Source organism: Euphorbia lathyris, chromosome 3, assembly GCF_963576675.1.
Source record: "Euphorbia lathyris chromosome 3, ddEupLath1.1, whole genome shotgun sequence".
In the NCBI taxonomy this organism is placed as follows: Eukaryota; Viridiplantae; Streptophyta; class Magnoliopsida; order Malpighiales; family Euphorbiaceae; genus Euphorbia; species Euphorbia lathyris.
Genome location: NC_088912.1, coordinates 30,018,234 through 30,043,833, shown reverse-complemented (window position 1 = coordinate 30,043,833; position 25,600 = coordinate 30,018,234). Strand labels below are relative to the sequence as shown.

Sequence of the window (25,600 nt, the reverse complement as noted above, 5' to 3'; positions counted from 1 at the left end):
TCATTGCTAGGAGCAGAGCTTTTCTTGATTAGTTTGCTAATCAGGTGCTATTTCAAATAGTCCCATTAGAATTGAATAGTATCGAATCCTTATAATACCCGTACCCCTTGTCATCCTTATTTTCCTAAACTTGAACTCCGTAAAGAAGATAACAATACACGATTGTAATAACCTGCTTGTTCGGTTGGATGATAACATGAAATATTGTTATCTTCATCCAAGCAAGATTTTTGAAAGGTTAATAATTTTATCTCACTCCACCTTATACACCCCCTTCATTAATTAGTCTTCTTCAACCTCCATCCAAGAACTTGAAATCATTGCCAAACAACGTCTCCCAGATCGAGCTGGAAAAGTTAGTGAATTGAAGATGCCATGAATTATATAAGAAAATATAGATAGAGAACAACGAAGAACGAAGATTAGGGTTCTTATTGAAGATTAAAAACATAAATATTATGCATGTGGTGATGCTCCAATGCAATCATACAAAAGAGTTCTTATTAAATATCAAATAGATTAACCAAAACTCGTGAATTACATCATCTTAAAATCATAGAAGTTGGGCACTGAGTTTCTACTTGAATACTAATACTATACAAAACTGCTCTGCCACACCAAACAATCTGAAATTAAGTGCCTGTGTGTGCCTAATGAATGTTGATTCTAATCTATCATCTCAAGGAACATCAGGACATAGATGACTCATCTGATTTTGATGCAGCTAACATACTCTTATAAACTTGTCGGTACTTGTCAGGGCTGTCATACGCAGTTGAAGTATTGATAATTGCCCTTTCTAGCCAGAACTTGTCTACCTCCTTCGGTTCGGTCAGTTCCCTGTAGAACCTTGTCCACTGGTCCATCACTTTTGTCAACCGAACACTTTTATTTCCTTTCAGAACAAACTTCAGGTAGTCCTTTGCTAGGAGAGTCATCTCCTCACCGTAGATTATGTAAACATACTGCAGTTGAAACCATTTGACATCAAATCATTAATATAACACAACACAAACAGACATTGTTGTAAAAGAAAAATTCATTTCAAGAACGTATTCAGTTAACCATTTCTTCATATGATTTAAGATATAGTTGACAACTTGCAATTCTAAAAGGTCATAACCATTCAACACACCACATCAAGTAAAAGTCTGATATTATTACCAGAAAGATAAAACCAAAGGTAGCCAATGCTACTTGCAAAGTTTCATCCAATATTCCTTTAATCCCTTCGTCTTCAGCTTCTCCGAATCCATCCCCTCTGCCGCCACCGCCACCACCGCGGGGTGGATTGTTTCCACTCCCTCCATCATAAAATTCTTCCTTTTCAATCTGTTGTCGCAACATATCCTCTACTGATTTTCCCTTGAAATTTTCCATGACTTTCTCAAGAGACCAAGGGAATCCCTGTTATACAAATAAATATTTCTTTCCAAATCAAGGAATGTAAAAATATTATTTACAAAAAAAAAAAAAGTTGAATTTGAGGATCATGGTTCTTTTATTGGCAAAAAGAATTAAATTCAGCATGTTAATGATCCTTTTTAATATTCATACTCAAGGGACAATAAAATGACAGTATATAGAACATAACAATGCATACCCTTCTATGCCTTTTGTAAACAATATATAAATTAATAAATCAACAAAAAAAAAACAGCTGAAAGTCTATCCATGCAATTAAATCTATTCACAGGAAAAAAAAAGATTCATATAGGGGAAAAGAAGGATCTGTTGTTAAAAGGAAATTTAGCTGATGAAGCACATTCTCCATATTAATAAGGTTTCTTTTGAAGGACAAACATCCTGGCATTAGAAAAACTGGACTCTCAGTGATTCAGAATCACAATTTCAGCACTTACAAAAGTTAATGATGACATTACAAGTATATGATTTTGATTTTTGAGGGACTAGAGTGTTGGAGATATTGCTGCAATAAAACTTAAAAAATTAATGATCAACATGTAATGTAATTCAAAAGTTATATTTTTTCTTGTTAATGAAGGCCAAAATGTGCAGCATCAACAGACCTTAGGATGTAAATTTGCTAAAGAGATACATATAGTACATGTATTAGCATATTAATCCATTCCCAAAGTCATTATGAAACAGGTTAAGGACCTCATTGGTGGTGAAGATATAAGGTTTCATCAGAATAGTGCTTAAAAGACCTTGGTTGTGTAGTCAAGATATCTTTATATCCAATCCCCTTGCCAGGAGATATACAAGCTTGAGTTACTACAAGGACAGCAATCTGAAACAGACATAGGGTAATTTGTGATACTACAATGACTGAGTTATTAGTTTCAGAACAATTACAAGCCATAATCAAGATGGACAAATACTACACCGGGAGTTATCGGGCTAAAGTTCAAAGACTAATCATTGAAAAAATGAAAAAAAGAAGCAAATTTCAGTTGTCTTGGTTCAGATTTCCAATTTTTGGGGAAAACTTTTAACTCCAGCTCTTTGTGTGTGTGTGTATAGACAGACAATAAGTTATGGGGAGATGGATGAGGATATGGTCAAGAGTTAAAAAGAAAATGTTAGGGTAATTTATAGAGCATCAAATTTGAATCTTTTTCCACATTTTACAATATATCAGTATTGAATTTGTTAAAACCAAAATAACCCAATCTATTTGCTTAAGGTTTCATGCTAAACAAGTTTAAGAATCACTCAAGCAAACAGTACCCACATCTGATCGTTGCAAAAAAAAAAAAAAAAAAAGAAATAATTGGATGAAAAAGTCCAGCTACAAAACAAAAAGCTGCCTGAGTTGAAATGTAATTTTGCTCCATATAGATAGTTTATGAAAAATATCAACATGAGAAGAGAGTTGAAGCTCTTATAACAAATTGTATCCGGAAACTTACTGTGCATTTGGTAAATAGTAAAAGAAACTACATAGCAGAGATCAGCATCTAGTGAAGGGTATGCAAACAATGGGTTAAATGCACCATTGGTTACTGAACTTAAATGGTTGTCTCAAAATAGCCACCCAACTTCAATTTGTCTCAATAAAATCACTCAACTTTGAGTTTTATCTCTGACCAAAACGAAAGAGACAAAACTCAAAGTTGAGTGATTTTACCGAGACAAATGGAAGTTGAGTGACCATTTTGAGACAACTATGTAAGTTTAGTGATTAATGATGCATTTAACCCTGCAAACAATAGAAAGATCTAGACAATATGCCTCTTACCTCTTTGCCTCCTTCAGACTTGTCTTTGCCACCGAGCAAGCAAACAGGTGCATGTTTTTGGTATTTTCTAGATTGTGTCTGTTTCAATACAGGTCCATATTGGGCAATTGGAGCATGAGAAGCAAGTTTCAAAGATCTTGTAAGAATTTTACTAACACCAACAGGTAAAACGCTTGGCACATGCGGTTGTTGGCGTAATTGGGGTGAAACTCGGGCGGGCAGAGCAGGTCTGCAGGGACTTGGGCGAACACAAGTCGACATCTATCAACAAATCTTGGATGTATGATTATCCACGCATTAATCTCGAAAACCCTACATTTTCACGCCCCAATCATTACTAAAACTTAAATTGTTTCTTACCAAAATTTGGGTAACAAATACCAAACCAAATTCCTCCATTTGAAGAAAAAATATATCTACTGACGACCAATAAAACAATAACTCTAAATCTTTGCATACTTATAGTTTGCTTTGCATTTACAAGTAACAATTTAAGAGAAACAGTATTAAACAGGAACTAATTACAATCATCTCAGGGTCTATAAGACAAGAAAGACAATGCTTTCGGATGTTATTAATGCAATTTTGCAAAAGCTTTTCAAAACATGGGATTCAAGATTGCAGAAGCAATCGAGAGAATAGGAGATGAAATAGAAGAGAATAGTGGTTTAACTTACAGGCGACTGAGTGGCTTCGGATTCTCCGCTGGTTGTTTTTCAATATAGAGAAGATAGAATAGGAAGAAATGGAGCAGCAGAGCGAGAGAGAACGGAAACTAGAAGACGCTATTATACACTACATCTGCAGAAAAAAAGGAGCAAAATTTTGTATATGGGTTGAACCGAGAGTGGGCTCGGCCCAACTTTTTGTAAGGCGGTTTCAGAAAGAATAGGAGCTACAGGATCCGACCCATTTCAAATCGGATTATCTCCTCCTCCTCTTCCTTCTTCTTCTTCTTCCTGGTGAAAGAGAGAGGTTGAGAGGTTGGAGTAGTCCTTGCGCCATGGATTTCGATGAAAACTACGAAATCGACCGTACGGCCGATTTCATTTTTAGTAGGAACTTCACTAGAGTCGCTTTACAGGTAATTAAAATCCATAATATAATTGTAGCTGTAACACCCTTGCAAAACCTCTCCTAAGTTTGAAGTTTGCGTTTGACATAGAATTATTGAGCAAAAGGATCTCTCTCTCCATTTTATAAAGTTTTAGTCTACTTCAATAAGTTTTTTTCTTTTGAATTTATCTTCTTAATCTATAGAATTGAAGGCTTACTGATATTACTTAATGTAACTTAGTTCCCAGATGAGTTATTAAAGCATTCAGTCAGAGTGGTGAGTAAACTTAAGGACAAACTACAGGCTCTCAGAGAATCATCCACTGAAGAAAATGCAATTAGAAAGGAGGTTGGTTTGTTTGTAATGGCAGATGCAACATACGGTAGTTGTTGTGTTGATGAAGTTGGAGCTTCTCATATTGATGCTGATTGTGTCATACATTATGGACATACATGTCTCAGCCCGTGAGTACTTAAGAGCACAATTTGTGAATACATGCACACATTTGCTTGAATTATTCCTAGTTCTCAATCTTGTAGATAGCTTTTATTTGGATAAATGACTATTGACTAGGTCATTGCTAGTGTATAATGTCCTTATAAGGTTATTTTTTTGAATATGAAATTGTATGAATACACGTAAATGCTTATTCTTAAGCCTTTCTTTGTTTGCAGGACATCAACAGTTCCAGCATTCTTTGTTTTTGGAAAGGCTTCCCTTAACATTTCCAGTTGTACTAAAGTAATATCAGATTATTCCTTGACCAGCAGCAAGCCTATTGTGGTATAGTAAATAAGTTGAATTTTAGCATCTCCTCTCAAAAGCTGATTTTGTGATGTGGTGATGAATATCGATAATATACATGGAGATATAGATGTTTACGAGTCGTGCTGTTGATATATGAAGCATATTTTGCTGAAAGTGATAGATTTTAGATGTTCATGAGTTTCTTCTCACTCTTCTTGATACTCAACAGTTTTCACTTGTTGCTTGACAAGTTTAAAATACCCTGACATGTTATTGCCTGTGAGAGCAACTAAATAACTGGGCTGTGATTCTCTTTTGCATTTCTGCCTTTATGTAGGTCCTATTTGGGCTAGAATATGCGCATTCAATCCCTCATATTAGAAAAGAGTTGATGAAAGCAGCATCAGTGCAATCAAGGCCGAAGCATTTGGAATTTCATTTTGCTGATGTGATGTCCTCAGTAGTAAATCCCTATGACAATAAAAAAAATTCTGATGCACTCCCAACATCAGTTGATGACGGCACTCCTAAGAATGACCATGCGGGATCTGGTTCTAGGCACAGGATTGGAGGCTTGATCTTGGATTTGCCTACTGGATGCAGGTTGGAGGATTTTTTGCTTTTATGGGTTGGTTCAAACAATTCAGCATTCTCAAACGTTGTACTGACATTCAACAGCTGTGAAATAGGTAAAAGCAAAATACTTGAAGGTTGTTCTAGATGTTCACATGTATTTGCTCTCATTATACATTTTTATTGAGGCTTTGCAAGTTTGGCTGGCAAGTTTGCAGCAGTAGCAGTGGATATATATATGTCTTGATCATCAATATTGATGCTTCTTTTGCTTGCATGTTGTGCAGTTGTGCTCACCAATCCATTTTCTTAGTCCAGATAACTGACTTCTTGACTGCTTAGCTTGAAGTTGATAAATGATTGCCATCTTGTTTAGTTTTGCTTAGTCTTTTCCTATGTTACTCAAGCTTTTACTTGCATTTTTCTTAGTCATTCACGTCGCATTATTCTTTATCCCCAAGTATGGTTGTGAAAACCTTGAAACATTTTTATTTTGACTACTCCATTCATTTCCCTAATAAAATATAAGCTTTGGGTAGGTATACACAATTGATATCCTGTATGAATGACTAAAAGAAAAATGCATTACTTATATGTCAACTCTTTAAATGATCCTCATTTTGAATTTGTATTGGTGCTCTTTTTAGTAAGATATGATGCAGATGAAGATCGCTTGGTGACAGATTTGTCCGAGTCTAGAAGAATTCTTAAGCGTAGGTATTGCTTCACAGGATTATAACTACTTTTGTCACACAGTTATCTCTCACTCAAACTGTCAAACATGGATCTATTTTTTGCATTCTTTATCCTGAGCTCTCTATATACAGTCTCTTTCTCAGTGGATGTTGATTGAGTGTTACTTTTACAGATATTATCTGGTGGAGAAGGCAAAAGATGCTAATGTTGTTGGAATTTTGGTGGGAACCCTTGGTGTAGGTATGCTGTGCTAATAATTTTTTGGTACTACTGTTATTTCATTTACCCTTTCTCTCTCACTCGCGTCTTTCCTTATGTACTTCTATGAAGTTCTTTAGCAATTTTTTTTTTTTTTTTTTTTTTGCATTTCATATTTTCTGAACTGTTACCTGTGCATGCTTCAAAAACAATACCATTTTGCTTGTATGCATAATGCATGTCAATGTGCTAATGTTTCTCATTACTATTAGGCTTAATACATTACCAGCTCCCTGAACTTGTCCAAAATAGTAGATTGCCTCCCTGAACTTTGCAAGTGTCTCACCAACTCCTTAAACTTGTTTATTTCGTATCACCAGCTCCTTAAACTTGTCCATAAAAGTAGATTAGCTCCCTGAACTTTGCAAGTGTCTCACCAACTCCCTAAACTTGCTTATTCTGTAACAACTAAATACAAAAATTTATTAAACCTAAATTCTAAAAATACGTCTTCATCTATTCGAGAGGTGATTTTTTCGCTTCTCCTACCTTTCAACCTATTATATGAGTTAGTGTTGCAGGTTTGAGAGCTTGAATGGATGAGGATCGAGAGTTAGTATTGTGGTTTTTATATTTAGTTGTTACAAAATAAGCAAGTTTTGGGAGTTGGTGAGACACTTGCAAAGTTCAGGGAGCTAATCTACTTTTATGGACAAGTTTAGGGAGTTGGTGATACGAAATAAGCAAGTTTAGGGAGCTGGTGAGACACTTGCAAAGTTTAGGGAGTCAATCTACTATTTTGGACAAGTTCAGGGAGCTGGTGATGTATTAGGCCTTACTATTATTTTCTTGCCTTGTGAATGTCTGGATGCTTGTAATCAGCACCATTTGCTTGTCTACCAACATCACAACTACTCACTCTGTCACTTGCTCCCCTCTTTCTCCTTTTTTCTCTCTCCAACATCAGTCAACATGATTGTTTATTCTTAGTGTAGGTTTTGTGATTTGAAGAAGAAATTTCGCTGTAAACATTATAGTTATATATATATATATATATATCATGTGGTTTGCCTTCCTACTCTTTATGAGAGCCCTTTCTTTGACCATATACTTGGTAATTGATGGGTGGGTCATTGATCTTTCCAAATATTCATGGATGATGAAATATGAAAATAACTAGTTATTCATTTTAATCATTGATTAAGAATGATAAGTTGGTGTTATCTTTACAGGTGATCATTTTTATGTACAGGATGTTTAATCTTCACATCTGAATTTTTATGTTATTTAAACATTTTTAATTCAGGAGTTATGTGTTCATAATTTAAATATATGATGTACTTATTAGAGATAAATCATACTACAACCATTTATTTGGTTTTCTTCATTTTGATTCAGCTGGTTATCTTGACGTGATTCATCAGATGAAAGACCTAGTCACTAGTGCAGGCAAAAAGGCTTACACTCTGGTTATGGGAAGACCTAACCCTGCAAAACTGGCTAACTTTCCTGAGGTAAGCATCAATCCATCTCTTGCAGTAATTTTCCTCAGTTAGATACTTATTATTTTGGATTAGATAATAACAGTTTGCAACTGTGACAGTGTGATATTTTCATCTTTGTCTCCTGTGCTCAAACGGCTCTTTTGGATAGTAAAGAGTTCTTAGCTCCAGTTATCACTCCATTTGAAGCAATTTTGGCTTTCAGCAGGTTTGCACATATTAACAGCTTCCATTGGATATAAGTTTATAGTCTAAATTGCGCTTTCTAATTTTCAAGTACTGTATTGATCTCTTCTGTGTTCGTTTTTATTTCCATCCTGTAAACGTTACATAAGATTATATAGCTCCAATTCTTCTTGTGAAACCCTCTATAGACTGACTGATGCATGTGAACATCTCATTCTCCAGTCAGTAGAGGAGCACGTGATTCATTATATTACCTATGGTTTACCCGCCACACTTAACAAGTAGTGGCAGTAGAACTATGTCCTTAATCCCTGGCGAAGACATCTTCATCTGCATATTTCAATTTATTTCTAACAGAGGGTCACATCAATTTCGTATGGATTTTTGTGACTAGTGTCAGAGTTAAAGTAAAAGAGTAACATGTTTAGTTTAGGTGTTCATTGTTATGTTTTGTGCATCTCTCATGTTGCGTAGACATGCAACTAGCTAGGCTGCATACCTCAGAATTGGTATGAGACACAACCATGAATCCTACTAGTTTATTGGAAAATGTAAAACTAAGAAATGTACGAAGGCATGTTATTTTTTTCTATTTATCTGCTAGCCCCCTCTGTCAAATAGAAGGGATTTATAACAAGTTCTTTTTGTATGAATTAAATGTTCACATTTTTTTTGGATCAAATGAGAACTGCGTCATAAAGAAATTATATCATCACATAACCAATTCTTGCCAAAGAATATATATTGGACAATATGTGGCTGATTGCCATACTGTAATATCATAAAGAGGTCATCCTTGATCACTTGTCTACTTTATAATAGTGACTTACTGGTGAGGTTGCTTTTTGACCTCCCTTTGTTTTACTTGACCAAATAGACCATCATTGGAGACACATTTTTCTTCATGTTGAGACTGCAACAGTTTTTATGAATTTGGGGCTATCTTTTTATTTTGGGAGGGCTTCACACTAATTCTCAGTATTAACTTGTCTGAATCTTCTCCTCCATGTTGTAACAGCTCTCATGCTGAAAAGCTTAGTACACTTTTCTTCATTTAGATAGAATTTTTGCAGATCTTTTTGGCATTAACTTGTTCTGTGTTTCAACCAAGCATCCACTGTCACGTCGCTCTCACATAAACATGTGCTTTGCATCGTGAAATTTAAAACAAGTATAAAGTAAAATGATAACCTAGGAATTCAAATTGGAGTACAACATACTTATGAGTTTCATGCTTATAGATTTAACATGTGATCTTTAATGGTCTGAATGCTTATTATTTTGGAATTTCATTCTGTAGAGGAAGTCAATGGACAGGAGCATATATTATGGAGTTCCAGGATCTGATTTTTCCTAACACATCACCACTTGAAGCAAGAAAATCTGAGGAACCAAGGTTTTCCTTCCTGCAAGGTGGATATGTAGAAGATTTTGATTTGCAAGGTAGTTTTCATCATTTCATTAATTTTTTAAATGAATTCTCTTTGATTTGGACTTTAATGTTAGTATAATAAAGTTTAAGGACCTTTATGTCATGAAATGAAGTTTAGGGGCCATGATGTTATTAGTCTTATAGTTCAGGGGCATGGATGTATTTTCCCTGTTTATTTATAAGTTATATAAACTATCATAAATTTGAAGTTTGAACAACTATTGAAACTGTTGTTCACACAGAAAACATCGAGGAAGATAATGAAGCCCTTGCTTTAGTGAATGCAACGGAGAAGGCCCTGCAATTGCATGACAGAAACTCTACGTCTATCGTGAAGGGAACCGTAAAATCTGGATTGGACTACTTTGCTAACCGATCTTATCAGGGTCTTGAAATGCGCGATTCTACACCAGAGCCGTTTGTGATTGGTAAGTCTGGAAAAGCATCAGGTTATGAACATGAGAATAACAAGCTAGATGACATGTGATTAACTATGCAAGAAACAGATATGATGAAAAATGTTGACCTGAGGCTCATCAGGCGAGAGATTACATATTCGCAAACCGGAATTGTAGCTTGTTTGTCCGTCCGTCCGAACTGCAATTGTGCGTTTGTTTGGGGAGTGACTGTTTAGAGTTGGATAAATTTTGTTCAATATGCCGTATTCTAGAGTGAGAATTAGAAGAATCATCTCAAATATTATCTAAAAAGATGGCATTTTTTACTAGAGTTGCTAATATTTGGTGCCTTGTTTTTTTGCAATGCTCTATGTGCTTCTAATACCTGCGAGAGATCTAGATTTGTTTTGTACAATATAACATGATGTGTTTTATGATTTTAGTTCCAGCAATGAAAAACGTATGGGCAAGTATAGTAATTTCTGTGGTAATCAAGTAAGAAATGTTATATTCCTTTTTTCTTTTTGCAAAGAAATATATAACCGCATCGTTTAACATTTTCTCTAGAAAACTGCAGCGTTTTGGAGCTTTTCACGAAGTTTTTCATGAACTGTTTGTAGTTATTTGTTATTGACAAATTATTTTTATTTTCACAAAATATATTTCTACTTTAATATTATTTCTATTTCTATAACATAGTTACCAAAAGGTTTTGTTGTATTTAATAATTTTTTTTATCTTAATTTTTTTTATTAATTTGTGTTATATATTTTTTATTTTATAATTTATTTGTTGATTAATTTATAACATTCTATATTAGATATTTTAAATACTAACATCAACCGTTCAATAAAATTTTATCAAACACTAATAATTAAACAATTAATAAAAAACAATAAACAACTTATCACAAATAAATAACAACCACAACTATTAGCTAATAGCTGAATCAAACATGTCTCCACCCAAAAATGGAGATACCTTCTTTGCCTTGTGAGGTTCGTGGGTTTTCTGTGGCTATATATATGAGAATTCTTGATATATATATATATATATATATATATATATATATATATATATATATATATATATATATATATAGATAGAGGAGAGATCAGGTGTGACACATCTCTTATGATGTGACAAGCCTTATTGTGTGATAATGACCAATTTTGTAATTAATCAAAAGGAGGTTGCAAATTTGTAAATAAAAGGAAAGAGAAAATTGTTTTATTTTTTTTTTTTAAAATGCATTTTCCCACCTTTTCCAACCTCGTTTTTCAAAAAATTTTATACCGTTGGACTCGTCTTAATTAAACGGTCATTTTAAGATCCATGAAGCTCAAGTAAAAAAAATTCCGGTGAACGGAATCCGGGTGGGCGTTTTTCGGCGAGAAAAAACGTGTCCATAAAATTCTCAAAAAATTCCAGAAAATGTAAAACATTATTCTAAGAAACTTTAATTCTTGGGTCGAAGCGAGATTTCTTATGGTTTAGTCCCAATAAAACTCTTTTCTTAATTTTATCCATTTTACACGCTTCAACAATTTGTTGGGTAAGAAATATAAGGAATCTCGCTTTAAGCCAAGAATTAAAGTTTCTTAAAATAATGTTTTACATGTTTTGGAATTTTTTGATAATTTTCTGGACACATTTTTTGTCCTACTTACGTTGTTCCAAATCAGTGTACCATTTGTTCCAACATAATACTTATATTGTTCCAACAGAAAATTGTTTTATTTCTTTTCTTTAAAATACATTTTTCTGATATTTCTAACCTCGTTTTTTGAAATTTTTTATACTATTAGACTCATCTAAATTAGACAGTCATTTTAAGATTCTTGAAGCTCAAGTAAAAAAAATTCCGGTGAACGGAATCAGGGTGGGCGTTTTCTAGCGAGAAAAAAAGTGTCCAGAAAATTCTTAAAAAATTCCAAAAAATGTAAAACATTATTCTAAGAAACTTTAATTCTTGGGTCGAAGCGGGATTTCTTACGGTTTAGTCCTAATAAAACTTGTTCCTTAATTTTATCCATTTTACATGCTTCAACAATTTATTGGGTCAAAACTGTAAGAAATTTCACTCTGAGCCAAGAATTAAAGTTTCTTAAAATGATGTTTTACATGTTTTTAAATTTTTTGATAATTTTCTGGACACGTTTTTTGTCCTACTTACATTGTTCCAAATCAGTGTACCATTTGTTCCAAATCAGTGTACCATTTGTTCCAACATAATACTTGTATTGTTCCAACAGAAAAATGTTTTATTTCTTTTCTTTAAAATATATTTTCCCGACATTTTTAACCTTGGTTTTTAAAAAAATTTATACTATTAGACTCGTCTAAATTAGACGGTCATTTTAAGATCCCTGAAGCTCAAGTAAAAAAATTCCGGTGAACGGAATCCGGGTGAGCGTTTTTTGGTGAGAAACAAAGTGCCCAGAAAATTCTCAAAAACTTCTAGAAAATGTAACACATTATTCTAAGAAACTTTAATTCTTGGGTCGAAGCGGAATTTCTTACGGTATAGTCCCAAAAAATTATTGAAGCATATAAAATGGATAAAATTATGGAAAAAGTTTTATTGGGACTAAACCGTAAGAAATCCCATTTCGACCCAAGAATTAAAGTTTCTTAGAATAATTTTTTACATTTTCTGAAATGTTTTGAGAATTTTCTGGGTACTTTTTTTCTCACCGGAAAACATCCACCCGGATTCCGTTCACCGGAAATTTTTTTACTTGAGCTTCATGGATCTTAAAATGACCGTTTAATTAAGACGAGTCCAACGGTATAAATTTTTTTGAAAAATGAGATTGGAAAAATTGGGAAAATGCATTTTAAAGAAAAAAAATAAAACAATTTTCTCTATCCTCTCTTTCATTTTATTTACCAATTTGCCACCTTGTCCTTTTTAATTATCATCAAAACTACGTAGTTTTGTTATGTCACACAATAAGCTCATTGTCATAACTTAAGCCATTGTCACGCTGGATCTCATCCCTATATATATATATATATATATATATATATATATATATATATATATATATATATATATATATATATAATAAATCTAATTATTAAAAGTATCCATATTATTTGTATTTAATTAAGATATTAAATTATTATATAGTTATTTCTCATTACTTTTGATGTTTTATTTATATAAATGCAAATTTAATCAATATTTTTTATTAAAAAACAAACATAAATAAAATTTCAGTGGAGATGCCGATACTTGTAGAGATCTGTGTGGGTATAAATGAAAATTTTCTTCTTCGATTATATACAGAGATGATAATCTGGAAGGAAACATCTGCAATCCTACTCACAACTTTGAATGAATCACAATTTCGTAGCGGAGAAAAAACCGTAAATCAATGATGTTAGGGTTCAGATGCAATGGTATGAATTGATTTTCATGTTAATTATTTTGACCGCCAAAAATTAGTTACCGACATATGTATCCCTAATATTTTTAGAAAATGTAATATTATATCCTTAACGTTAGAAATAAAAATTCAAGTTCTGAAGGAGGAGCAAACAACAGAACCCATATACGAGAGTATTATCTCGGTTCAAAATTGCTCCATATTGAAAATATTGAACAAAAGTTTACATTTCTTAGGTTTGGTATATTGCCACATCTTTATATATAAATAAAAGATAGAGATTGCTAGAAATAAGATATGAAGAGTGGTTTTGATGAAATAAAATGTTGGAAAGTTCAAAGGTTGTAGCAGGCAGGGCAGGGCAGGGCAGGCAGGGCTTTCCATCTGTCAAATTATTTGGCGGATTTAGTGGAAAACAAGAGAAGAGATTGAGTCTCTAATTACTAGTGTTTTCTTAAATAATTTATTTGCCACCTCTTATGTTTTTATCTCTCCTATTATTTTCTTCATTCATATCATTTTTGGACTTTTAATGCCACATCAAAATCATTTGACCATATTGTTAGGCCATTTCCTTTTCATCCTAAACAAAACAAAAAAATATTATGAACAAGTTAGGCCATTTCTTTGATTATTCATTTGGTTCATGAATTTCCTATCATTTTATTTTTCTCTATTTCAAATTAAACAAATTTTTATGAATTTATGAATTTGGAAGACGAGGTATTAAGGGTCTGTTTGGTTTACATGTTGTTTACTGTTGTTGTTTCCTGCTACAGTGTTTACGGTTGGAAAAAGCTGATTTTCTAAAAAGCAGAGAAAAAAACTAATTTTCATGTATAAAATGCGAATATAAAGTTCCTCACAAACACTTAAAACTCTCCATTTTGAAGTGAAAAGGCAAACAAAAGGTAAAAAGTAAGTAAACAAACATCTCCTAAGTATCTATTTGGTTCTCCTTTTTGTAGCTTCCTTTTACTACTCCAATCAGCAAAATATAAATGTTTAATTAAGGTTGAAAAATACTTATTAATACGATGATAGTAGACATTTTTTTTTTGTTGAAAAAAGTATAATAGATCTACTTGATTTCAACATGATGAATTCAGACTGTTTTCCGAAATTTCAATGATGAAGTTTAGATTGCAATTGTCTTTCTACGGTTTTAAATTTGTAGAAAGTATTGAATTTCATTCGATATGTGATTTATAGTTTTATGATTTTTATTGTTATTTATGGACTGTTTTCTTTCGTATATTTTTGTACTAACTCTAGTTTAGATTTGTGTGGTGTTTTATTTTTCTTTATTTTTTTCGAGTTATATTTGTTTATTCCTTTAATAGAATGATATATTTTTTCATAAATAATAAGGAAAAATCTTTACAAATCTTTAAATAAGTAATTTAAAATATATAACACAAACTAATTACTGAAAATTTTATTAACACTAAAATAATGTTTAACGTAGATTTTTCTGTAATGTAGATCAATATGTATCTTTACCTTATTGATTGTTTATTTTTTTGTAATATTTTCTCATCTCTAAGCACATTGTTGGAAATTGAACATTATCTGGGATTACATTTTCTTATCTTTACATTATTGATTGTTTATTTTTTTCTAATATTTTCTCATCTCTAGGCAACCCTATTCATAAGGCGTATTCAGGGGATTACATTTTAATTGTGAAGTAGGCAATAAAGATCTAAAGACTAATAAAGTTGAGTCAAATAAAAATGTTGAGGATCCAGCAGAGGACTCATTGGATCAGCTTAAACATGAGGATCATGTTAAGCTTACAAGAAATAAGCTCTTGCTTAGTCGGAACTAATATAAGTGACAGATTGTTGGTGTATGCTCTAGTTCCGAGATACTGTAGTCTAGATAATGCCCTAACAATAAAACACCAATCTTTAAAGATGATTTACAATCCTACAGAGTATCCAGAATTAGTGATCTACTCATGTTTAACTGATTAAAGATCAGAGAGAATGAAACTGTAAGATAATAATATACTAATTCGAAACGTTCTTGATCCATTGCCGTAGAAACGGTAATGAACTAAAAATCAGTATGCATCTTGATTATAATATTTCACCGATCACGAACATTAAACATCTTCCGACACCATTTAAATATTAATTTAACAGAATCCAATTAATCTCGTCTTAATTGACCGGATTTGTTTAAAAATAAAAATAAATAATTTGTTGAATAATAACGAAATAATGTTGCAAGGTTTATCAAATAAGTATATATTTCTTTAGCGTTGATAATTGAATCACAAATCTATTATCGTAGGAAACCAAAAATATTTAGATGAAGATTAATTGACTAATTATAAGTGATAATATATTTAATGATTATAATGATTTGTGATGGTTTAATAAATAACTTTTTGGTCTCTAGTCGCTGCATCCCCAAGAAAAATATCAAAATCAACTCTATACTATCCTCAGTCTACACGCACTTTCTGAAATATTCAAATTTGATTTCAATTCCTTAAAACGGACAAGATAAAAATAATAATTTATTTATTTAAAATACAGTGCTTAATTTCTTATATGGTGACCTATTTTTCTCTTTGTTTTGGATTGGATGGAAATTTAGTTAAAACATTATATTCTTAATTAATCCTAACGTTTGAGTGTAATTTCAAGTCTCGTTAGTGGAATATAAATTTAAGTTCTTTTCTATTAATAAAAAATATGCAAGTTTAAGTTGGGAAACTGAAAGTTGGAAGGTGACAAGAACATGATATTGCATATAGAAAAAAAAAACTCACCTTTTCTAAGGAGAACCGAAAATTGTACTATTGTTTGATAGACGTTAGTTTAAATTTAATATTGCACTGTTTTATATATAAAACTAAATCCACCCTTTTTAATAATAACATGACTAAATTATATCTAATCTCATTCTTTTTAATGAATTATACTTTTTGGTTACAAAAAGTTCTAAAGATAATCCATTGATATAGCAAAATAAACCCGATCATTATTTATCAATAAAAGATAAAATAATTCTAACGTTTATAGTTAGGAACAATTTTATTCCTAACGGTTAAAATAATGTAATTTCATTCTTAATATTGATAGTCAAAACTAATTTTATCCATAACTTTGATAAGTTTGATCAATTATAGATATTATTATAAAACACATATATATTGTTTATTATTTTACAGCAATTGTAAATCCGTTGGTTCTATTTTTTTTTCATATTTTTTATGACTTAATAATAGAATTGAAAATTAATATCTATAAATTCGATGAAATATTTGAATTTCTGGTTCAAAAAAAAATATTTGAATTTTTATTTTATCTAACTCGTACCAAAATCAATACTCATATCTTTTTTTTACTGGAATCAATCTTGCTAAAAGGCTGGGTGTTAAGAGGCTCTCTGTGGAGTCTGATAATTTGGAAGCAATCAAAATGATTTCTGAGAATCATTCTATGGGTCTTAACAGTCGCAACCTCATCAAAGCTATTATAAGGCTTTGCTCCTCCTTTGAGTTCGTAGAGTTCAGACACATTTTTAGAGAGCAGAATCGTGTTGCTGATCGCTTGGCGGCGGCGGGCCATGAAGGGACGTTAGGCGTTACTACCCTTCCTGTTTCCCCTAGTTTCATCTCTCATCTTCTCTTAGAAGATAGGATTGGGGTTAGCTTCCCTAGGCTAATTCCTGGGTAGTTTGTTGTTATTCGTTTTTCTTTTCCTTTTCTACCAAAAAAAAAAAAAAATACTCATATCTTTTTAATTGTTTTTTTTTTTGAATTTTTTCCACGTATAATCATAAATGTGATAAATATGATGCAGTATAGATGACAACATTCATGACTAAAAAAACAATTTGATAAATTATTTCTCAAATTGAGTGAACTTGTCAATGTTAGGGTATTTTTACACTCAGTAATTTTCACACCGTCTAGATGGTAACTGAATAAATTCACTTATTCAGTCACTGATCAAGTGAAAACTACCGATTTTACATGTTATCCCTGCCTTTAATCATAAACTTGATTGTACAAAAATCGCTTTGTGCAGTGTCATAAACTTCTAGAGTGATATAAAAAATATACTTAGCAAACATTCTTCTTTTACTAGTATTCAAAACCATAAGTACCACTTTTACAGGTGTGAAATACTTTTCCCTCCCTCAATTATCACTATAAATACCTCTCCATCTACCCTTATTTTCTCAGCACAAAACTTCTCAAACTTCTCCCCTTACAGAACACTCAAACATGGCAAACTATGTTCTATCATCCCTCGTGCTCTCTCTTTTTCTGATCATTTCCCAAAATGTAATGGCACAAAACTGCGGCTGTGCTCCCGATCTCTGCTGCAGCAGATTCGGGTTCTGCGGCCTGGGTGCGGAGTACTGCGGCGAAGGGTGCCAAGCTGGACCTTGCACCGGCGGCGGCTCTACACCTCCCGGTGGAAGTGGTGTAGTGGTTGCCGATATAGTCACTCCTGATTTCTTTAACAGCATAATAAATCAAGCAGGTGCTGAATGTGCCGGCAAGAGTTTCTACACCAGAGATGCATTTCTTAATGCTCTTAATTCTTATGGCCAGTTCGGTAAAGTTGGATCAGCTGATGATTCTAAACGTGAAATTGCTGCTTTCTTTGCTCATGTCACTCATGAGACTGGACGTAAGTTCTTTTTTACGTGTTTGTTACATACGTGATTTACAAAATTTATCTTATAATCTTCAATTTTGCATATAAAAGTGTACAATTTTTGGGGTGAAAACCCACTAAAGTGTACATCCGGTAATTGTGACGGTAAACATATCATGTCAGCAATTTGAATTTCATAAAAATAAGGTCAAATTGCTAACGTGGTACGTTGACTTCGCGTTGATAGTCACAATTACCGGTCTTACATTTTAGTGGGAGATCACCAAAATGTTATATATTGCAAAATTGAAGGTTGTACATCAAAGTATAAAATAGAATAAAAGTTGTACACCACGTATGTCATTTACCCTTAATCAATTCCCAAACTATTTCTTACGGTGGATTTAAAACTTTTTCCCATTGATGTGGTGCAGATTTCTGCTTCATAGAAGAGATAAATGGAGCGACACAAGATTACTGCGATGAAACAAGGACAGATTACCCATGCGTTGCAGGCAAGTTATACTTCGGAAGAGGACCACTTCAACTAACATGGAATTACAACTATGGAGCTGCTGGTAAAGACAACAACTTCGACGGTCTAAACGCACCTGAAACAGTTGCAAATGATGCTGTTGTGTCATTTAAGACAGCACTCTGGTATTGGATGGTTAATGTAAGACCCGTCGTAACACAAGGTTTTGGAGCTACCATTAGAGCCATTAATGGTGCAATTGAATGTAATGGTGGTAACTCTGGTGCTGTTCAGGCTCGTATTGGTTATTACACTGATTACTGTAACAAGTTTGGTGTTGCACCCGGTGATAACCTTAGTTGTTAAATTATACTTAGGTAAGTGAATAATAATACATGTACTCTTGTTGTTACCTTATTTGAGTCGAATAATTAGTCTGACTTCTTGTCAGACTTTATTTATCATGTACCTCTAATTTTCTTGCTAATAAAATTAATCTTCTATATGTCTCCTCCATTTAATTTGCTTACTTTTGGTCTTATTAGTAATAAAAAAAATGATAATTTTAAAAAATTGTGGATGGGAAAATGTAACTAAATAATCTGTTAGGAGACGAAAATAAATATTTTGAATAGGTAAGAAGCAAACGTTACTAATAAATAATAGGTAAAAGGACAAATACTAATCTTTGATAGTTAAAGGAGAAAATGTAACAAATAATAGACTGAGAGCAAATACTAACATTTTAAATAAGTCAGGACAAAAATATACACAAATAATTGATTAGAAGATAAAGGGTCTGTTTGGTTCACCGGTTAGCTAATAGCTGTTGCGGTTGCTGTTAGCAGCTGTTAACTGTTGATGTTAGCTGTTTGTTAATTATTAGTGTTTGGTAAAATCATATTGAACTGTTGCTGTTCAAATTTAAAATGTCTAATATGGACATGTTTTAAATTAGTCAACAAAGAAATTATAAAATGAGTAAGGTGAAAAAATGCCCATAACGTTTACAACTAGGAGTAATTTTACTCTTAACGTCTAAAATTGTGCAATTTTATCCATAACGTTGGCAACTTCGAGCAATTTTACCCCTAACATTGACAAGTTGGGTCAGTTTCAGACATTGTTATAAAACATGGATATTTTATTTTTTATTCTACATCAATTGCACATATCAGTTGGTTCTAAAAGGGATTCATATTTTTTTTCTGATTTAATAATAAAATTGAAAATTAATATTTATAAATTCAGCGAAATGTTTCAATTTTTTTTGCCAAACTCGTACAAAAGACAATATTTTTTTATTTTTCTTAAATTTCACGTCTAATTATATGTCTGTGATCTGTTACTAATGGTGATAAAATGATGCACATATGAAGTGTAGATGGCAATATTCACACAGTTTGATTACTTATTTCTCAAATTGACCCAACTAGTCAATGTTAGGGATACAATTACTATTGACTGTCAACGTTAGGGGTATATTGCACCATTTTAGACGTTAAAGTTAAAATTGCTATTAGCTATAAATGTAATGGGTATTTTTGCACCTTATCCTATTATAAAATAAAAAATGTGTTACACAAATTAATAAAAATAATCTATATAAAAAATAAAAATAAAAATAAAAAATTTATTGAACGCAACAAGACCTTGTTCTCCCGGTAATTATGTTGTAGAAATATAAATAATGTTAAAAAAGAAACATATTTTGTGGAAATAAGTAGGATAATTTTGTCAATAACAAATAACTACAAACATCTGTTTATGAAAAGCTTCAAATATGAGCTTTTCATGAAAAGCTTCAAAATACTGCAGTTTTCAGAAAAAATGTTAAACGCTACGGTTATATAAACATAACCAAACATTATATTTCCTGCAGTTTTCAGAAAAAACGCTAAAAGCTCATCAGAAAAGCTAAAACAAACACCCTCAAAATCTACTCCATATGTTCTATAATACATGATGTTTTGATCCAATCCATATATATTAATTGATTTTTACCAAATATACTCCCATTTAATTTGCATTTTTATGTACGAATATATAAAAATTAATTTGTGGGAGCAATTAATAAAAAAGTAACAAATAAGATAAAAAAAAAGTAATAAAGTCTTTTAATTAAAATTAATTATATTTTTACAGGTCAAGACAAAATATTGATTTAGTCTAAAAGAAAAATAAAAAATCCTAATAAGTAGGGCTGTAATCGAGCTAAACCTTGACCTACTCATGCTCGACTCGTTAGAAAACTGACGAGCTCGAGCTTAACATCCTATTCGTGAACTATTCACCAGCTTCTTACGAGCAACTCGTTAATTCTGCTCATGAATTTCTCTCGCGAACAACCCATTAATTTTATTAATTATATTCATTGTTGTGAAATATACAACACTACATTGTTTTAAATTTTTCCCTTTATAGAAATACTATTAATTATTAAAATAATAATCAAACCAAACTTGTTCATGAACGTGTTCATGAATATTATAATCGAATTTATTCATGAACTTATAATTGAGCCTGCTCGCGAGCTTTTAAGTCGAGTTTCGTCGTGCTTAAACTCGACTCGTTTATAAATCAAACCGAACTCGATCGAACTTTTATCAAACCGAACGAGCAACTCAGCTCATTTACAACAAATGAGTAAGCAACAAGGAAATTCTCTTTCCTACTAATATCATCACTAATACCTGAGCTACAGTTTATAAGATCATAATTACTTATACAGTTTATAAGATCATAATTACTCAAAATTTATAAATATTACTGATATATTTATAAGAAAATAAAGTTTTCTAAAAAATGTCTTGAGTGAATAGAAATTACAAAGTTAATAAAGTTATTAAATTACAAAGTTAATGGGGGAAATTTTTAAAAACTTAGTTATAATTATATTATCTAATCATTTAAATTATGTCAAACTAATAAAATTATTAATTTTAATATATTTTAAGAATTAAGATTTAGAAATTGGGATTTATAATATACTTTTTTAGTATTTAAAATTTATAAATTGAGATTTATAATTTATAAATTAAAGTATAAAATCATACTGTGACATATTGAAAATTAATGTTTTTTGAATAAAATATTAAAAATTAATTTTAACGATATGATTTAATTGTAATTTTATAACCAATTATGATATTAATATAAAAAATCTAAAGTTAATGTTGGAATATGGATTTCTCCATGGTTAATTGTAGGCCCAGGTCTACTCTTCATGAAAGTCCATCCTGAAGGTCATATGTGAGCCCAATTCGAATAAATAAGATCATATATATATATATATAATCTTGGCTTCTACGACCCCTTAGCTTCCCGAGATGTTCCGCTCCCATAACCTCCGTTGTTCGACCAAAACTCATCGTATTGAACCTTGAAAACGTGATTGAAACGTATTTGCTTTTAATTCCATACGGTGTGTGATTGTTTTTTGATTCAGCGTAATTTTGATTTTCATATTTCATACGGCGTCGGCATGTGGCTGCTCCATATATCATGTGAATTAAACTTTTTTAAGCAAAAACCTTTCTTCATCTCTACATGGTTTGTAGCTGCTCAACACGTCGTGGGGAGACGTTTGAGCCATTGCGTTAGTAAATCTTACAATTCACACGACGTATTACTTAGCCACACGACTTGTGAAGTAAATTTTGTATAAGTGGAAACTTCTGTTTAAATCTACTTAACTTGATGGATTGTTTTTTAGTTCGGTACTTATGTTTAAATTCTGAACTTTTATATGAATTCGTTTCGTTTGAATTTTAGAAATTATATGTATTTTAATATTGTTTAAAAATTTAGGTTTGGATAAAAATTTATAATTAACCGTTGATTTTTGGTTAACTAGTAAGAATTGATTAAAAACCGTTAACTGAAAAAGCTAATTGAAATTAATGATTAACCGGTTGTATGGTTAACCGATTGATATGGACCGATTTCGGTTTGAATAGTTAAAAAACCATTAACAACAGTTTGATTAACTTTTTTTACTTAATAGTCCGATTAACCGAACTGTATCCACCCCTACTTATTAATTTGTGTATTGTATTGATTGACGTAGTCCATATATACATAAGAAAACATTAAAATTTTGTTCCGAAACATACCTAGACATAGTTAAATATAGTAAAATACGCACCCAACCTAATTACGGTCTTTATCTTCGTTATGTTGCTAAGCATACTATTTGTTTAAACTTAATTTTTGACGTTAATGCTTGTCCATATCACCTTTAGGTTAGTGGAATTTTAATACATATGTAATTAAATTAAAAAATATACCAAGTCTCTCTATGCTCCCAAAACTTGTTAAGAAAAATAATAATTCTATAGTCCATTTTGACCTTACTTATACAATGAATTAGGAGTTAATTAATTTAGCTCATAAAATTGATAGATAGATTTAATTAAACCCAAATCGAAATTAGATATTCAATTCAATTCTGAAGTTTATAATATTTTGACAAATATCACAAACTTCAAGGCTTTGAGATGTGTGAATTTGATCCTTAACTTTTTTTAGTACCTGATACAATGTCAAGTAAATAATTCATAGAAAATATTTCTAAAAATGTTAATTGTGAAAATTTCGTTTTTATAACAAAAATTAAAAATCAGAGTTTACATTTCAAAACGTGAATCAAGGTTAAAATAATAGCTAAATTTAGTAATGAGGAGAAATTGTCTAGATTTAAATTAAAGTATATCAATTTTGCTTTCAAATTATTAATATTATAATTTGCAAAATTAGTAAATATTTTATAAATTTTAAATATTAAAATGGATGATATTTAAGTTAATTTATTAAAATATTATTAACACAATAACTAATATCTAAATTTTGATTTGAGCTAACATGAATACCAACTTTAACATGACTCTTAGCCTAGTGGTTGAGAGTTTATCTATGCCTTGGGAGGTCATGGGTTCGAATCACATTCGGGTCTGGTGGTGATTTTTCTTTCTTCTTTAATGTAAACGCATTGTGTGCAAATTTTTTTTTTATAAAAAAAAGTGTGACAATTTCGTCTATATACCAGATTTTATCAAAAAAAATAAAAGCCATGAGTTATATTTCACTAAAACAAATTTAAGGCACAAAAATTTAAAAGTTGACCAATTACAAGTACCAAACTACTATTTGCCAATCCACTTGAGAACTCAAACTTTCTATAAAGTCCTTATGCTCCCAACCTCTATTCGCATCCCACTCCGAAAATGGCACTTTATAGCAGAAACATTAATCTATCTCTAATTATTGTCTTAGCTGCAGGAATATTCCTAGCCGGAATCGTGCCGGATAATGTGGTGGCTCAGGGCTGCGGCTGCACTTCGGATATGTGCTGTAGCCAATGGGGTTACTGCGGTACATCCGTTGAATACTGCGGAGCTGGGTGCCAAGAAGGACCTTGTACTTCTGCTTCTCCGACGAACGATGTTTCCGTCGCTGATGTTGTCACTACTGGATTTTTTAATGGGATAATTGATGTAGCTGATGCTGGTTGTGCTGGAAAGAATTTCTACTCTCGACATAGATTTCTTGAAGCTTTGGATTCGTATCCTAGATTCGGTAAAGTTGGTTCTGTTGATGATTCTAAGCGCGAGATTGCTGCTTTCTTTGCTCATGTTACTCATGAAACTGGACGTAAGTTTTCTCAATTTTATTGTCACTTTTATGTGTCGGTAACCGGTTAAACTAATAAGCTCAAGTTTATAGTTAAGGTATAATAATAGATTTTATATTAATTTCTTACACCATTCCATCCAGTGGCGAATATAGGATTGGTCGGTTGGTGGCTGATTTTACATGCGCGTGTATTTTTTTTTTTTTGTTAAATCGAACTTATTTAAAAAAAAATCGTATATATACGTTATAATATGAGTGTTCAAGAACCATTTTTTAGCTACCAATGTAAAACTTCTCAAAATTAAACTATATCGTGTTTAAGATTCTTAACATGTAAAAAGATTATGTATAATAGAAAAAATCGGATTTAGGGAGAGCCTAATATGAAAAAAACTTTAGAAATTTGGAATTAACAACAGTGTATCATGTCAAAAAAAAATTTAGAAATGTGGATTTAAGGAGGCTTAACAGATAAAAAAAAAAAAAAATAGAATTTTGGATTTAAAGAGACCTAACAGTACCTGAGCCAATTTTGAAGGTGCTAATTCAGCACCCGATCAAAATTTCTTGGAGACAAGAGGCCAGAACCACCATAACCTCAAATTTTGTGGAGACAAAGGGCCGAAACTATCTCTAGTCATGGTGGTTCCGGCGTACGGAGGAGGCCGGACCCCTCCCTGTATCCGCCCCTTATTCCACCATGTGTTTTTAATCAAAATTAATAAAGTTGTCACAACTTGAATCCAAAATACTCTGACCATATTAAACAAAGCCTAATGTTGAGAAATTCTTAGTTATTCACAAACTTATCTCTATATCTATTTGGTGTTGAACAGATTTCTGCTACATAGAAGAGATAGATGGTCCATCCAAAGACTATTGTGACCAATCCGACACAATTTATCCATGCAACCCTAACAAAGGGTACTATGGGAGAGGACCAATACAACTATCATGGAACTTCAACTATGGACCTGCCGGAGAAGAAATTGGTTTCGACGGAGTAAACATGCCGGAAACCGTCGCAAATGACCCTATAATTTCATTCAAGACTGCTTTGTGGTACTGGATGGACTCCGTACAACCTGATATAAGTGAGGGGTTTGGAGCTACAATTCGAGCAATTAATGATATTGAATGTGATGGTGGAAATACTGAAACAGTTCAAGCTAGGGTTCAGTATTATGTTGATTATTGTAACCAATTAGGTGTATCTCCTGGTGGTAACCTCACTTGCTAATTATTTACAATAAACCTTTGTCATCTACCACTTATGGAAATCCAAAATGTAAGAGATAATAATAAAACCTATTATTAAACCTTAATTACCACCTTAAGTTTTTCATTCAAATAGGTTATTGATATGGTAACAGAGCTTTTTATAGCAATCATGACAATCATATTAATTGGTAAATTAGAATACGTGTTGTACACACTTTAAACTCAAAAGACATTTGTATGACAGGATGTCTCA

General features: G+C 31.9%; 4 protein-coding genes across 4 annotated transcripts; 3 read left to right on the top strand and 1 right to left on the bottom strand.

Annotated features, from left to right (window-relative positions):
• Nucleotides 1-411: 411 nt before the first annotated feature.
• LOC136222338 (uncharacterized) lies at nucleotides 412-4,020 on the bottom strand. Its single transcript, XM_066009993.1, has 4 exons — nucleotides 3,883-4,020; nucleotides 3,206-3,517; nucleotides 1,165-1,407; nucleotides 412-965 (listed from the first exon to the last, which is right to left on the bottom strand). The coding sequence occupies exons 2-4, from the start codon at nucleotides 3,464-3,466 to the stop codon at nucleotides 690-692; spliced, it is 780 nt and encodes a 259-aa protein (XP_065866065.1). The 5' UTR covers nucleotides 3,467-3,517; nucleotides 3,883-4,020; the 3' UTR covers nucleotides 412-689.
• An 82-nt stretch (nucleotides 4,021-4,102) lies between these two features.
• On the top strand, nucleotides 4,103-10,333 carry LOC136222337 (uncharacterized). Its single transcript, XM_066009992.1, has 10 exons — nucleotides 4,103-4,289; nucleotides 4,503-4,726; nucleotides 4,937-5,045; nucleotides 5,347-5,698; nucleotides 6,230-6,299; nucleotides 6,451-6,518; nucleotides 7,875-7,990; nucleotides 8,080-8,186; nucleotides 9,465-9,607; nucleotides 9,839-10,333. Exons 1-10 carry the CDS (start codon nucleotides 4,209-4,211, stop codon nucleotides 10,081-10,083), a joined length of 1,515 nt encoding a protein of 504 aa, XP_065866064.1. The 5' UTR covers nucleotides 4,103-4,208; the 3' UTR covers nucleotides 10,084-10,333.
• A 7,244-nt stretch (nucleotides 10,334-17,577) lies between these two features.
• Nucleotides 17,578-18,997, top strand: LOC136223153 (endochitinase PR4-like). The gene is made up of 2 exons (XM_066011010.1): nucleotides 17,578-18,050; nucleotides 18,452-18,997. Exons 1-2 carry the CDS (start codon nucleotides 17,639-17,641, stop codon nucleotides 18,856-18,858), a joined length of 819 nt encoding a protein of 272 aa, XP_065867082.1. The 5' UTR covers nucleotides 17,578-17,638; the 3' UTR covers nucleotides 18,859-18,997.
• A 4,720-nt stretch (nucleotides 18,998-23,717) lies between these two features.
• Nucleotides 23,718-25,366, top strand: LOC136222597 (endochitinase EP3-like). Its single transcript, XM_066010350.1, has 2 exons — nucleotides 23,718-24,144; nucleotides 24,963-25,366. Exons 1-2 carry the CDS (start codon nucleotides 23,718-23,720, stop codon nucleotides 25,364-25,366), a joined length of 831 nt encoding a protein of 276 aa, XP_065866422.1.
• The last annotated feature ends 234 nt before the right edge of the window (nucleotides 25,367-25,600 follow it).

Bases quoted from the DNA above. Each gene is read 5' to 3' on its own strand.
- LOC136223153 (XM_066011010.1), top strand. From the start codon at position 17,639: ATGGCAAACTATGTTCTATCATCCCTCGTGCTCTCTCTTTTTCTGATC. The intron at 18,051-18,451 runs GTAAGTTCTTTT...GATGTGGTGCAG, and splicing joins TGTCACTCATGAGACTGGAC to ATTTCTGCTTCATAGAAGAG.
- LOC136222337 (XM_066009992.1), top strand. From the start codon at position 4,209: ATGGATTTCGATGAAAACTACGAAATCGACCGTACGGCCGATTTCATT. The intron at 5,699-6,229 runs GTAAAAGCAAAA...TGCTCTTTTTAG, and splicing joins ATTCAACAGCTGTGAAATAG to TAAGATATGATGCAGATGAA. The intron at 6,300-6,450 runs GTATTGCTTCAC...TTACTTTTACAG, and splicing joins AGAAGAATTCTTAAGCGTAG to ATATTATCTGGTGGAGAAGG.
- LOC136222597 (XM_066010350.1), top strand. From the start codon at position 23,718: ATGGCACTTTATAGCAGAAACATTAATCTATCTCTAATTATTGTCTTA. The intron at 24,145-24,962 runs GTAAGTTTTCTC...GGTGTTGAACAG, and splicing joins TGTTACTCATGAAACTGGAC to ATTTCTGCTACATAGAAGAG.
- LOC136222338 (XM_066009993.1), bottom strand. From the start codon at position 3,466: ATGTCGACTTGTGTTCGCCCAAGTCCCTGCAGACCTGCTCTGCCCGCC. The intron at 1,408-3,205 runs GTAAGAGGCATA...TTTGTATAACAG, and splicing joins AGTCTGAAGGAGGCAAAGAG to GGATTCCCTTGGTCTCTTGA. The intron at 966-1,164 runs GTAATAATATCA...TTTCAACTGCAG, and splicing joins CCTTTGGTTTTATCTTTCTG to TATGTTTACATAATCTACGG.